The sequence below is a fragment of the Chiloscyllium plagiosum genome, chromosome 3, assembly GCF_004010195.1.
Source record: "Chiloscyllium plagiosum isolate BGI_BamShark_2017 chromosome 3, ASM401019v2, whole genome shotgun sequence".
In the NCBI taxonomy this organism is placed as follows: Eukaryota; Metazoa; Chordata; class Chondrichthyes; order Orectolobiformes; family Hemiscylliidae; genus Chiloscyllium; species Chiloscyllium plagiosum.
This window is the reverse complement of record NC_057712.1, coordinates 72,982,220-72,994,943: the sequence shown is the minus strand read 5'-3', so window position 1 is coordinate 72,994,943 and position 12,724 is coordinate 72,982,220. Positions and strand designations below refer to the sequence as shown.

At 37.4% G+C, this 12,724-nt stretch overlaps 1 protein-coding gene across 8 annotated transcripts in view; it reads right to left on the bottom strand.

Annotated features, from left to right (window-relative positions):
• The window catches only part of fam184ab (family with sequence similarity 184 member Ab), a 118,635-nt gene that overhangs the window by 57,027 nt on the left and 48,884 nt on the right, over positions 1-12,724 (bottom strand). For 7 of the 8 annotated variants that reach the window (XM_043684387.1, XM_043684381.1, XM_043684368.1 and 4 more), the window contains exons 8-9: positions 12,444-12,594; positions 2,497-2,709 (exon numbers count right to left, since the gene is read on the bottom strand). In XM_043684387.1, coding sequence (XP_043540322.1) covers positions 2,497-2,709; positions 12,444-12,594 — 364 coding nt within the window. Of the gene's footprint in view, positions 1-2,496; positions 2,710-5,866; positions 5,909-12,443; positions 12,595-12,724 lie in introns of all 8 variants that reach the window. The other variant, XM_043684376.1, reaches the window with a different exon arrangement.

The following is a 12,724-nucleotide window of genomic DNA, read 5'->3' as shown; positions in this document are numbered from 1 at the left end:
ACCGGTCACAAGCCTCTAGTCTACCACTACCCTTTATCTCCTCCGATTAACGTCATTAGTACCAATGTAGATGATGACAACTAGCTCCCTCCCTTCCCTTTCCAAGTTCTGGGATGGGGCAATGATAGGTGGGAGAATTAGATATCACAATAGTACCTGCTTGAGATCTGGGCTGTTTGTCATCAGCTAACTCCAGAGGCTTTTTAAAATGGTGGTGTGACTCAGATGCAGATACTATATCGCATTTCTGGCAGATGCCATTTTCGCCAGCATAGGGAAGGGGGCAAGATGTGAAGCACACAGGTATGAAATGCAAATTCACTGGGCCACCTAAAATTATCATTCGGTCCAACACACAATTTTCACAACTGCAACAACCCTAATTTGTGGAGGTGTAAACATTTCTGTTGGCCTAATCCAAGATGAATATTTCTTTTATTAAGCTTTGCAAATCAACATTTTAAACACTCATATCTTATTTCAGAGATAGAGATTGGTGGCAGAACATGAAGTGGCGGTGTGGTAGGGGTTTTGTCATTGTTTTGGACAACATGCAGGAGATATACTACAGAATGTGGGACTATTCCTTTGACTTTCTTCATGTTCAGCAATTCAGAATAGACTCATTGATAAAACCAAAAATTTCTTTCTGCCTTCCTCCAACAAATTCCAACAGATTGCATGGTAGGCTGGTGGTCATCAAGATTATGCCATTGTGCATTCTGGAAGAAAAGCTGAAATATAATTAACAAAATGCCTCATTGATTATGGAAAACATTTGCAATAGATTGCTTATTAATGTCAATGGCTATCTTACCAGCTGCAAAGAGAATTCAAACCTGTGAAAAACCAGATACTGCAATTTGAAAAGATACAATTTAATTGCAATTCATTGCCAAATTCTTTCATGGACCATCCTTGCTGAATGTGATGAATTCAGGCAATTATAACATCTTGAAACCACTGACGCATAATTGCAGAAAAATATGGACACTTAAATCAACGCTGGCTTACTTTTCCTTTTCCTAAGAATATTTTGCAACTGTACCTTCGTTTAATACTTTTCAACATAGCGTCTTATGTTCAGGTTCAGGTAAATTGTTTATATTCTGATGGCAAATACTGTATGCATGAATATTACCTACAATTCAATGACAATTAAAGAATATATCTGCCTTCAGCAGAATGAGATTGCCCTGGAACCCTCCCAAATATTTCCACAATATTTACCCTCACATTCTGAATAATATTGCTAATTCAAATATGCACAGAACAACAATGACATGTTGTATTTCTAAAACATCTTTAACACAGGAAAATATCACAAGGAACTTCACTGATGTCTAATTAGATAAATGCTGAAACAGCATTAAACAATAGATAATAAGCCAAAGGCAAGTTTTATCTTCAGACAGAGGTGGAGAAGTGGAAACGTTTGACAAGGGAATTCCAAATGTTCACATTAAGACAGTTGAAGGCACAACTGTTAGTAAAGGAAGTGGGAATGGACAAGAAGACAAGTGGAAAAGTGCAGAATTCACAGAAAAAGGTAGGGCTGGTTAAGGTCTCAAGATAGAGAGAGGAGTAAAGTCATGGAGTGATTTAAACACAAGTGTGAGATTTTCATAATTGAGGCATTGGAGATTCAGGAAGTAACAGAAGTCAGTGATCAAGCTGCGATGGGTAAATGGGACTCTGTATTCGGATATGGACAGCAGAGGTTGCATGGAACCAAGTTTGGGCAGATATGAAGATGAAAAGCCAACCAGATGAGCACTGTAAAACTTGAATTTGTGTGGTGTAAAATTCCAAGCAGTGGAATGTGGTGAAACGGTTAAAAATTATGTCCCAAGGAACCAAGTTTGGGCAGATATGAAGATGAAAAGCCAACCAGATGAGCACTGTAAAACTTGAATTTGAAGATATCAAAACATGGGATTTTAGAAGCAGATGGGCTGAAGCAGGTTGTTATTTCCTGAATCAACTTCTATGTCTATCCAAGATTCAAACAGTATGTAAGCTTCATACATAACTAAGCAGTACCATGTACTACAGAGTGTGAATATAAATTACAATTATCATACATTGCAACCAAAGAAAAATGTTCGTAATTCCTGAGTAAGATTTGGATTATGAGACAGGACTCTCAGCAAAATTCTATGTTATAGAAAAATAAGAAAATCTTTCTATATATTGGACAAAAGTGCAAAATTACTTTGAAAGTGCTCTATGGTCAACTTGCAAAATGAGAGTTTTAAAAAACTGGAATAAATAGCCTAAGGATATAATCTAAATCCTCTCAAGAAAACTTTCAATATTATACATAAATCTTCTATTTTAGAGGTGGAGTATGAGAAAGTCACCAACGATTATTCCATAACTTCAGATTCTGGTTATTTAATGATTAGTAAATGATCTGATATTACACAAAGAAAACAACATGAAAAATAAAAAGTCAATTCAACACTTTGAAAGTGTAATACTCCAACGACATACCTTGTATTCACGATCCTTAGATTCCTCCAGGTTTCTGACAGCAGTCCTGTGTGCATCCTCCATAGATGCCAGTTTGCGTTTATGTTCTTCTTCCATTCCTTCCATTTGCTGTGTGAGTCGCTGTCTCTCACGGTTGAACTGGCACTGTAGATTTTGTAAGGAATCTTGGGACTGGGATAACTGCATTTCCAGGCTTTGTTTTAGCAAAGATATCTATAGCAGACAGAATTTAACAGTGAAACAGGGATTCAAGATACAGTCTGTTCTGATATAACGCGGTAGTTCCATTCCCGTGCGATCCCATATTATAAGAAAATTGCTTAATAGAAGCACCATTTAAACCAATGGGACTGGAATCATGTTATAGCCAATATAGGTAAACAAAGTTTGCATTCTACAAATAATGGTTTAAATTATTCAATCACCAATTTGCGTTGAAGAAACACGCATTATAGCAGAACCGACTGTAGCAATATTTACAAATCAAATGTAAAGACACTAATTAAATTATATTGAACTTGACTTGGTAGGTTAAACATATCGTTATATTTAATCTCAAAGACATGTAGTGGAGATTCATCTCACAAATTAAAAGCAATGACAAATGATTGATGAACATTAGAACAATAACCTTCTTTGCACTACACATTAGGCCATGCATTCAAGCATTCTCTGGAGTTCAGCAATATAAGCAAAAGAATTTGTGAAGTTGAATTACTTATAGACTTTTATTTTAAGGTTAGGAACTTGGAAAATAACTGAACAAATGGAGAATATGATTTTGAGAACACAATGTCAATTTTCTAACTTCATACTTGTCTATGTTGCCCAAAGCAACAAATTATAAAATGAAAGGCAAAAAACAGAATTTAGGTTCAATTCCAATTTGTGAAGCAGCCTTCGCTCAATCTTGAGGATGCTATGAAACTTGATTTTCCAACGTAAGGATCTTAAACCCAAAGACAGGTCTATCGACATCAGTGATTCATGGCACAAAAATTAGCATGTTAGAGGCTGCAGTGGTGAGTGGAAATGAAGGCAGGGCACTATAGAAGTAGGCCATGTTCTGACTCAAATCAACAACCATTGCTGTGGTATCCTTCTGTGTATGATCTTAACAAAATGAAGACCTTCATTTTTAAAGTGGCCACCATTAATAGAGAGCTGGGACCCAGAATAGGGTAGAGTTTAGTTGGTTAATGTCATTTTTATTACTCCGTTCATTGTTTGCCCAATCTTCCACATTTTCAGATTAAATGAAATGGTTTCACTGCTGCTGCTCCAGTTCCTGCTAAGCTGCAAGTGGTCACATCAGCTTCAGAATCAGAATGCAAGCTCATCTGAGCTCTCTAATGACCTCAAATTAATAAGGAAAACAATTTCACTTTCCTGTCTGTACTCTTTCTCCAATCCTCCCATCCTCTGCCCTCCAACGAGACTCCTACACTTAGGAAAACTGTCCGAATCAACAAGAGAGTTGGCAAATTGGCACGCAGGCTGTCACATCAATTTGTTTTTGTGTTCCACCTCCATTCCATCCTGATTTAGGATGGGCAAATCCAGCCATTAAAATGTTCACTGTTTTTTGAACCATAGACTACTGGCCTCAATGCAAAAGAACAGTCAAGACCACAAAAAAGAAGTGGAAAATGATTCCATATGATTGATTTAGTCAGAACCCAATAAATAACATGAAAGATGTAATTTTGGATTTCTGTGCTGCACTCATTAAACTTCAAGAATGCCTTCATATCAATCTTCAGTTTTGATTTTTCCTCTTTTCTTACTTATTAAAGAAAGAATTAACTTTCATAAAGTATTGCATTTCAAATACTTTGGGTGTCAACAAACATGAGATAATGAATCTTCAAAGAACTGCATTGTATATTTAAAAATTATTCTTCAACATAACCACAGCAAATGTATTACCTTGGGAATATTTTAACAGGGAACTTTTGTAAATGTTTATTCATGATTACGAATCCTTTTATCTAGTACATCTGCAAAACACTGCCAATAAACTAACGTGTATATTGTAAACAATCTATAAACATCAAAATGCCAATCATTCAAATCACAGCAAGCATGAGTGATATTTGCTTTCTATCAAATTACTTTCCGTTCATGCACACATACAGAGTTTAGTAGCATGATACTTCATGCACAGATAGAATGTTTTAACAGATTAAGAGATGCCGGTGTTGGACTGGGGTGTACAAAGTTAAAAATCACACAACACCAGGTTATAGTCCAACAGGTTTAATTGGAAGCACACTAGCTTTCGGAGTGACGCTCCTTCATCAGGTGATTGTGGAGGGCTCGATTGAGCCCTCCACAATCACCTGATGAAGAAGCGTCACTCCGAAAGCTAGTGTGCTTCCAATTAAACCTGTTGGACTATAAACTGGTGTTGTGTGATTTTTAACTTTTAACAGATTAAAATCAACTGTTTTCACTTCAGAAGCTTATAAGACACATTGCTTAATGCATTACAGTATACTAAAAGTCATATCTTATACTCATTCTTCACTATGTAATTTCAATTTCAAACAGCAGGTAAAAGAAAAATAATTAGTGTTCAACATAAGTCTTAAATAATACGGGCCACGATTCTTCTTAAATGAAGACAAAACTTAAAAACCATTAATCCTTCTTTAATCAAGATCTCTAATGAAAATAGATCAAATTCAACCACATTATACATTTTATTTAATTGCCATCTGATCTTACATGTTAGGAAAAGTTAAGAAACGGAGCAACAACAATAAAGTCACATAAAAATGGGAATGGTGGACATTGTTACTCAGACAAAACAGAAAAGCTTTTGAACAAAGTGGAAAAGAGAAACAGGTCCACACAAACAGCCTGTTCCCACGCAGAGCTCAAGTAAAGCTTTTTATTGTAAGAAAATTATAAGACAAATAAATATCCGCTTTTGTAACTTTAGGGATTATAAGACCTTTCAAAAAAAAAAATGCACTAAAATATTATTTCTTCATATGCTGGACACTGTCTTAAGGATTAAATTTCACAATTTTAAATCTATATAAAACTAGGTTAAATCTTTTCTGTAAGTTAATACAATTCATGTGATGAGGAATGAGCGCAATTCAAATAATGCAAACATGCAATAATCACACACAAACATACATATTGCATACATATGTATGTATATGCACTACAGGCAAAACGAGCACTCTATTAGATTTAAGGCCAATTTTAAAATTTTTCATGTTTTAAAACAAACAGCCCTTTTCCAAGATAGGATAGGTATTTGGAGAAATGTTTGAACACGAATAGATCGAGCAATGCCAGCATGCCACACCTACAGGTCAGGTTTCAGGCAAGATGAAAATTGCATCTCACTTACATTACTGATAGATTTTTCTAAAGCTTCACCTAGAAAGTGACGCTATGAAAAAGATCACAAAAATTAAAAAGAAAAATCAGAATCTAATTCTGAAACTAAGAAACACAATTTGGAGTAAAAATGGAAAGAAAATACCATTGTTTATTATAAACAGTGTGACAATGTCACACAGTAAAAATGATATAGGTAAGATAATGATATTTTCAACACTTGCACATTCACATTGAATATGTTACAAACTGTAACAACTGTTTATGATTGTCAAAGTATTTTGTTTATACAAGACTCAAATAGTATAAAAAGCAAAATTCACATCAAAGCAGTTTTTTTGAATTTGTAAAAGTCACTAAAAGAATAAAAAGGTTCTGTTACATTAGGTTTTGATTATGATGTTTTATCTACATAATCTGTGAAAGTGTGCACTGCAAAATATTTAGAAAATATGTTTAACAGTAATAATAAATATAATGCTGCAGAAATTCTGCTCTCTGCATTCAATATTCATTTTGATTTGGAAAGGCTATGGGGAAGTGCACAATTAAAGCAAAGGACAATTTTTATGTCTTCCATGCATTGTTAGCAGTAAGTGTTCCCAAACTGTAGAACAAGCAGATTAAAGCTCCTTCTGCATTATACAATCAATTAATCATAATGCAGTCCCAAAAGTGTACCATTTTCAAAGTGATATCCAAATTTTTCACACCCAATTAATTAACGCAGTTTAGTTAATGGCTAAGATATGAAACTGCTCAGATTCACTTTATTTCATACCTTGCATACAAAGCTTAGCACAGAAATCTGAATGACAACTTTTCTTAAAAGAATGAACTATGCAGTTTGAAGAATTTACGTGGCTACCTTTAATGCCTGGCTTTGAGTTATACTTCAACAGCTGTGCTCTCCGAAATAATGGAGTGAGACAGTGTAGTTATTTGGGATGTCTGGACAGCAGCCTCAGGCATCTTAAACTTACAATACATCAACACAGCCATAACATTTTGAAGCTCCCAGTAACTTGCGTGGACAAGTTCCATTATTCATTAGAAAAAAAGAGAGAAAATAAAATTTCAACAAAAACTTTCAAAAAGAATTACAACCAAATTGATTATCTAATCTAAATATGCTTCTCTCAACCAGTTCATTTAACTTTTGTAGCACGGAAACCTTTTGAAACAATTATTTGGGACAGAATCAGTTTTCACATGGAAAAAGATAGGATGATTAGGAGGAGTTAACATGGACTTCTGAAGTGGAAATCATATTTAACTAACGTGCTGGAATTTCTTTGAGGAGGTAATAGAAAGGGTTGTTGACGGTAGCATATTTGAAGAGTGTAGATGGATTTCCAGAAGATGTTTGATAGTGTCTCAGAACAGACTTGTGAGGAAAGTTGTAGATCATGGTATAAAAGGGACAGTGGCAATGTGAGTACAAAATTGACTGAGTGATAGAAATGAGAGTAATAAATAGTCAATGGATATTTTTCAAGCTAGGGCAAGGTCTGTTGTGGAGTTCCACAAGGGGTTGGTATTGGGACTGCTGCTTGCCTGATAGACATGAAACTTCTTGTTGTGCATGGGAAAATTTTCGAGTGTTCAGATGACACAAAACCTGGAAGAATTTTAAACTGTGAGGAAGACAGTGTAAAACTACAAAAAGGGCATAGTCAAGTTGGTGAAGTGGCAGACAGGTGGCAGATGAAACTCGATGCAGAGAGGTGAGAGATGAATTGTTTTGCCTGAAAGAACACTGAAAGACAATATAAAAAAGGGGTATAGTTCTAAAGAAGGTGCAAAACCAGGTGGACCTAGGTGTATTTGCGCAAAGGTCATTGATGGCGGCAGAGAGGTGAAGAAAGTAGTAAGTAAAGGATAGTGTTCGACCATAAGATGGATATGATATTAGAACAGAGGTAGGCAGGTCAGCCATTGAGTTTGCTCTGTCATTCAATGAGATCATGGCTGATCTATTGATATAATAGCCCTCAACTCCACTTTCTGCTGTTTCCCCAACACCCTGGATTCCCTGTCTACCTGTGACTTGAATATACAGAATGCCCTCAACAGCCCTCTGAGGTAAGCATTCCACAGATTCATTACCCTCAGAGAAATAATTCCTCCTCATCTCGGCTTTAAGATCTCTGTATAAACCTTATTCTGAGATTAGGTCCTCTGGTCCTCCTCTTCTCAAGTGGAAACAATTTTCCACATCTACCCAGGAGAAAGTGAGGACTGCAGATGCTGGACATCAGAGTTGAGAGTGTTGTGCTGGAAAAGCACAGCAGGTCAGGCAGCATTCAAGGAGCAGGAGAATCAACATTTCGGGCATAAGACCTTCATCGGGGGGTGTAGTTGGGGGGAAGGCAGCTGAGAATGTGATAGGGAGGTGAAGGAGAAGGTGATAGGTAGGAGAGGAGGGTGGAGCGGAGAGATGGGAATGGTGATGGACAGGTCAAGATGGCAGTGCCGAGTTGGAGTCTTGGGACGAGGATAATGCGGGGGGAGGGGAAATGAGGAAACTGGTGAAATCCACGTTGATCCCATGTGGTTGCAGAGTCCCAAGGTGGAATATGAGGCGTTCTTCCTCCAGGTGTCAGGTAGTGAGGGTTTGGTCGTGAACGAGGCCCAGGACCTGCATATCTCCTTGGCGGAGTGGTACCATGCTTCCCCCCCACCCCCCCCGCCCCCACATTATCCCAGTCCCAAGCCTCCAAATCTGCATCAACCTCCTGACCTGTCCATCACCTTTCCCATCTATCCGCTCCATCCTCCTCTCCGCCTATCACCTTCTCTCTCACGTTCATCTATCACATTCTCAGCTCCCTTGCCACCCAACCCCACCACCCCCTCCCCATTTACCTCTCAGCCCCCTGGCCCACAAGTCTCATTCCTTATGAAGGGCTTATGCCCAAAACGTCGATTCTCCTGCGCCTCGGATGCTGCCTAACCTGCTGTGCTTTCCCAGCACCTCACTCTCGACTCCACATCTACCCAGTCAAGTACCCAAAGAATCTTGTATATTTTAATAAAGTCGCCTCTCATTCCTCTATATTCCAATGAATTGTAGCCCAATCTACTCACCCTCTCCTTATAATGCAGTCCCTCCATACCTGGTATCAGCCTCATTTATCTTCTCTTGTCTACCTCAATTCCAGTGTATTTGCTATTAAATAAGGTGTCCAAAATAGTTCACAGTATTCCAGCTGTGGTTCGACTAGAAACTTGTATAGTTTTAGGACAAATCTCCCTATTTTCATATTCCATTCCTTTTTTCAGCTTTATTAGTGGGACCACAGAGTACCAGAGCAAGGCGATGATGCTGAACTTGTAGAAGATACTTGGTAGACTTCAGCTGAAGTATTGTGAACCACATTATAGGGAAAATGTAAAGCATTGGAGAGAGAGCAAAAGCAATTCACAAGAATAGTTCCAAGCATGAGATGCCTCAGCTATGAGATTAGACTGAAGTTGGGATTGTTCTCCCTGGAGAAAAAACGGCAAAAAGGAGATCTGATTGATTCTTTCAAAAATCATGAGCAGGCTGTAGAAAGTAGATAAGGTGAAGCTGTTTCCGTTTATGAAAGAAACAAAAATGAGAGTGCACAGATTTAAAATAATGGGCGAACGAAGCAAGGGTGATGTGAGAAAATATCAACTTTTTCACGCAGCAATTACTTAGGGTAATGCACTGCCTGGAATTATGGTGGAGACAGGTTCAATTGATGCATTCAAGAAAACAGTGGATGGTTCTTTGGATAGTACTGGTGTGCAAGAATATGGGAAAAGGCAGGATATTGGCATTAGATAATAAAGCAGGTGCAGACATATTAGGCAGAATGGCCTTCTTCTGCAGTAAATCTATGATTTTCTGATTCTACTGTTACCATTTGTTGCATTAACAAGTTCTTCCTCATAACCACCCTTCAACTCTTGCTAAAATTTGCATCTCACAGCCCTCTTACAATCAGCAAACAGAACAGTTCTTTCTTTATATTAATGCAAAATACGGTGGATACTGGAGATCTAAAACAAGAACAGAAAGTGGAGAAACACAACTTTGGCAACAAAAACCAAAATGAATCATTTTGGAACTGAAGGAGATACTTGTTATGCTGTTCATAAAAGGGAGAATTAAGCAAGTGGATCAAGGGTGCCCAGAGCAAAAGGCAAAGGGATAGCTTGGTCATAGAGAAGTGGTATTTATTAAAAAGATAGTAAGTTGATAATAGCAGAAAATAGGTCAGCTGTGCTGACTGCAAACATATGTAAACAAGGTATTAATGGCAGAGGCAGGGGAGGGCATTATTTTCAAACTGGGGGTCAGAAATCTCCAGCTCTTTTTTGGCTACCTTAAAATATTTATTTTGTTCTTGAACTTCATCAAATCTACCCTTAGTTTATTTTCCATCAATATCAAACCCAGCATCCTCAACCTAACTTTGTCGTTAAACCCCTCATCCTAGCCTAGTAAATCTCCTAAACATTTCTCAAAGATCTGCACATCCTTACTAAGCTGGAAATCTGTCAGACCAAGGCAGCTTTCACGTGAGTTTGGATATCACTAGGCTAGCATTCTTCATTTTCTAACCACGCAAATATAGTTACCATCTACACTATGAGCTTTGATTTTCCACAATAATCTTTGACGTGACAACTTATCAAATGCCTTCTGGAAATCTAAAAATAGTAGCAGCACCTGTACCCCTTTATCCACAACTTCCTCAAAGAAGTCCAACAAATTGCTTGAACATGGTTTCCTGTTTACAAAAGCACAGATCGCACCATGATTTTAAACTTCAACATAAATTTAAAATATCTGAAGGTATGGTAAAGTAGACACTGACAACATTTTTGTGAAATACATTATCTGAAAAGATCACTGAAATAAATGTAAGCAGCAACAAAATTTGATGCCAGGGGGTCTGAGTAGTGGTAGCCCACAAACCCACCAACACACTAAAACAGCAGCTAATGAATTTGAAAGACCCTAAGCAGACAAGCAAAACTAATGTCATTTACAAAATACCATGCAAGAACTGTAAGAAACACTACATTGGACAAACAGGCAGTAAACTAGCCCCCAGGATACATGAACATCAACTAGCCACAAAACGACATGATCCTCTCTCACTAGTATCCTTACATACAGATAAGGAAGGACACCACTTCAACTGGGACAACACATTCATCCTAGGTCAAGCCAAACAGAGACATGCACAAGAATTCCTAGAAGCATGGCATTCCGAACCGGAACTCTATCAACAAACACATTGACTTGGATCCCATTTACCACCCCTGCAAAAAAAAAGAACAGGAAATGACATCAGCACAGAAAATGACATCACCAACCCAAGGAAACACAAACATATCAATAGAAAGCAGGAAATGTCTGCAGTGCTTTGTCTGGGGGCTCACTGAAGATGTTACCTAGTATGATGATGAAATGTCTGAAAGCTTTACTGAAGCTTTCAAAACTTCCCTTTCCCTTGCATCCGAAACATAGAAATACTTCACACATGCTGCTTTAGATAGTGAATAAGATCTTGAATTCAAACAGAATTACATTTGAAAAGAATTCACTAGAAATTTAACCAACTACCATCATTAATATTAAGTAAAATATAATGAAATCAAATATAAACCAACTTAGTGGCTTTGCTGTTATCTACAAGGTAGAAGTCAGGAGGTTACAGAACACTTTCCCTGATGAATGCAGCTTCAACAGAATCAGGAAGCCCAAAAATATCGATAATAAAGCAGCATATTTTATTGGCAACCTATCTACCGGCACACGAGTGTTGAGAGTGTATGCCTTGCCATCTGGGAAATGCGCTGTAGCAACTCACAAAGGCTCTCCATCTCTCAAATCCACCATCTGTAACACCAAGGAGGACAAGCTATATCAGAACTTAATAATTTGCTAGCGCCCTTCCAAATCACAGACCATCTGCGGTTAGAAATATATATCTCTGCTGCTTCACTGTCACCAAGTCAAAATCCTGAAAGTGCCTTTCAAACAGCACTGTAAATGTACCTTCACCCCTTGAACTGCGAGAAGGGCAGTTCTTCACCATCTTTTTTAATGTGATAAGGGTTGACCTTCTTAGAAGTGTCCACATTCCAGAAATAAATATAAAAAGGAAGGCTACTCATGCGTACAAGCAAAGGGATTTTACACAAAGAATAGCTACTTGCTACCAGAATTCCCCTACCATTGTTATCAGTTGAATTATAACTTTGAACAAGTTGCAACCTTCAGGACAGAAAAAGTAAAATAAGAACAATGTAGAAACGTATAAACATATATGATGAAATTAGTTAAAACTTTCCAGAGGAATGTTAACCTTTATTTAGTGTTCCTAAAATTTTCAAGAGGTGCTTTAAAGCAATTTTTCCAATCCAATCATGTAACAAAAAGTCTCAGGTTTAAGGAAATGGAGTTTCCTTTGGCTTGAGGTCATTAATGATATTTTGCTATTCAAATAAAATTAAGTATTAATGCAGTAAGGAAAATGGTTTTGCAGAAGTATAAATTGAATTTAAACATTAATGTTTTTGAGCTGAGAAAACCTAGTCACCTGATTCAGCAGATCTTCCACCTTTTTCTGCCAACCTTCTTTCTCCACACTATTTTCCTGGTCCTTCAGGTGGGATAGTTGAGCCAGAGCAGACCGTTTATCTTCTTCATATTGTTTTTCTAACTTCTCACATAGTTTTGTATGTTGCTCCCTAAGATAAATACTTTACTTCAGTAACATAAAATACAAAAAAGGTTGGAAACGTTAATCGTACATGAAGGCAGAAAAATATTTAGGCAGTGAGTTTTCTCAAATCACGAAGTTGGGTGATTCAATAAAGG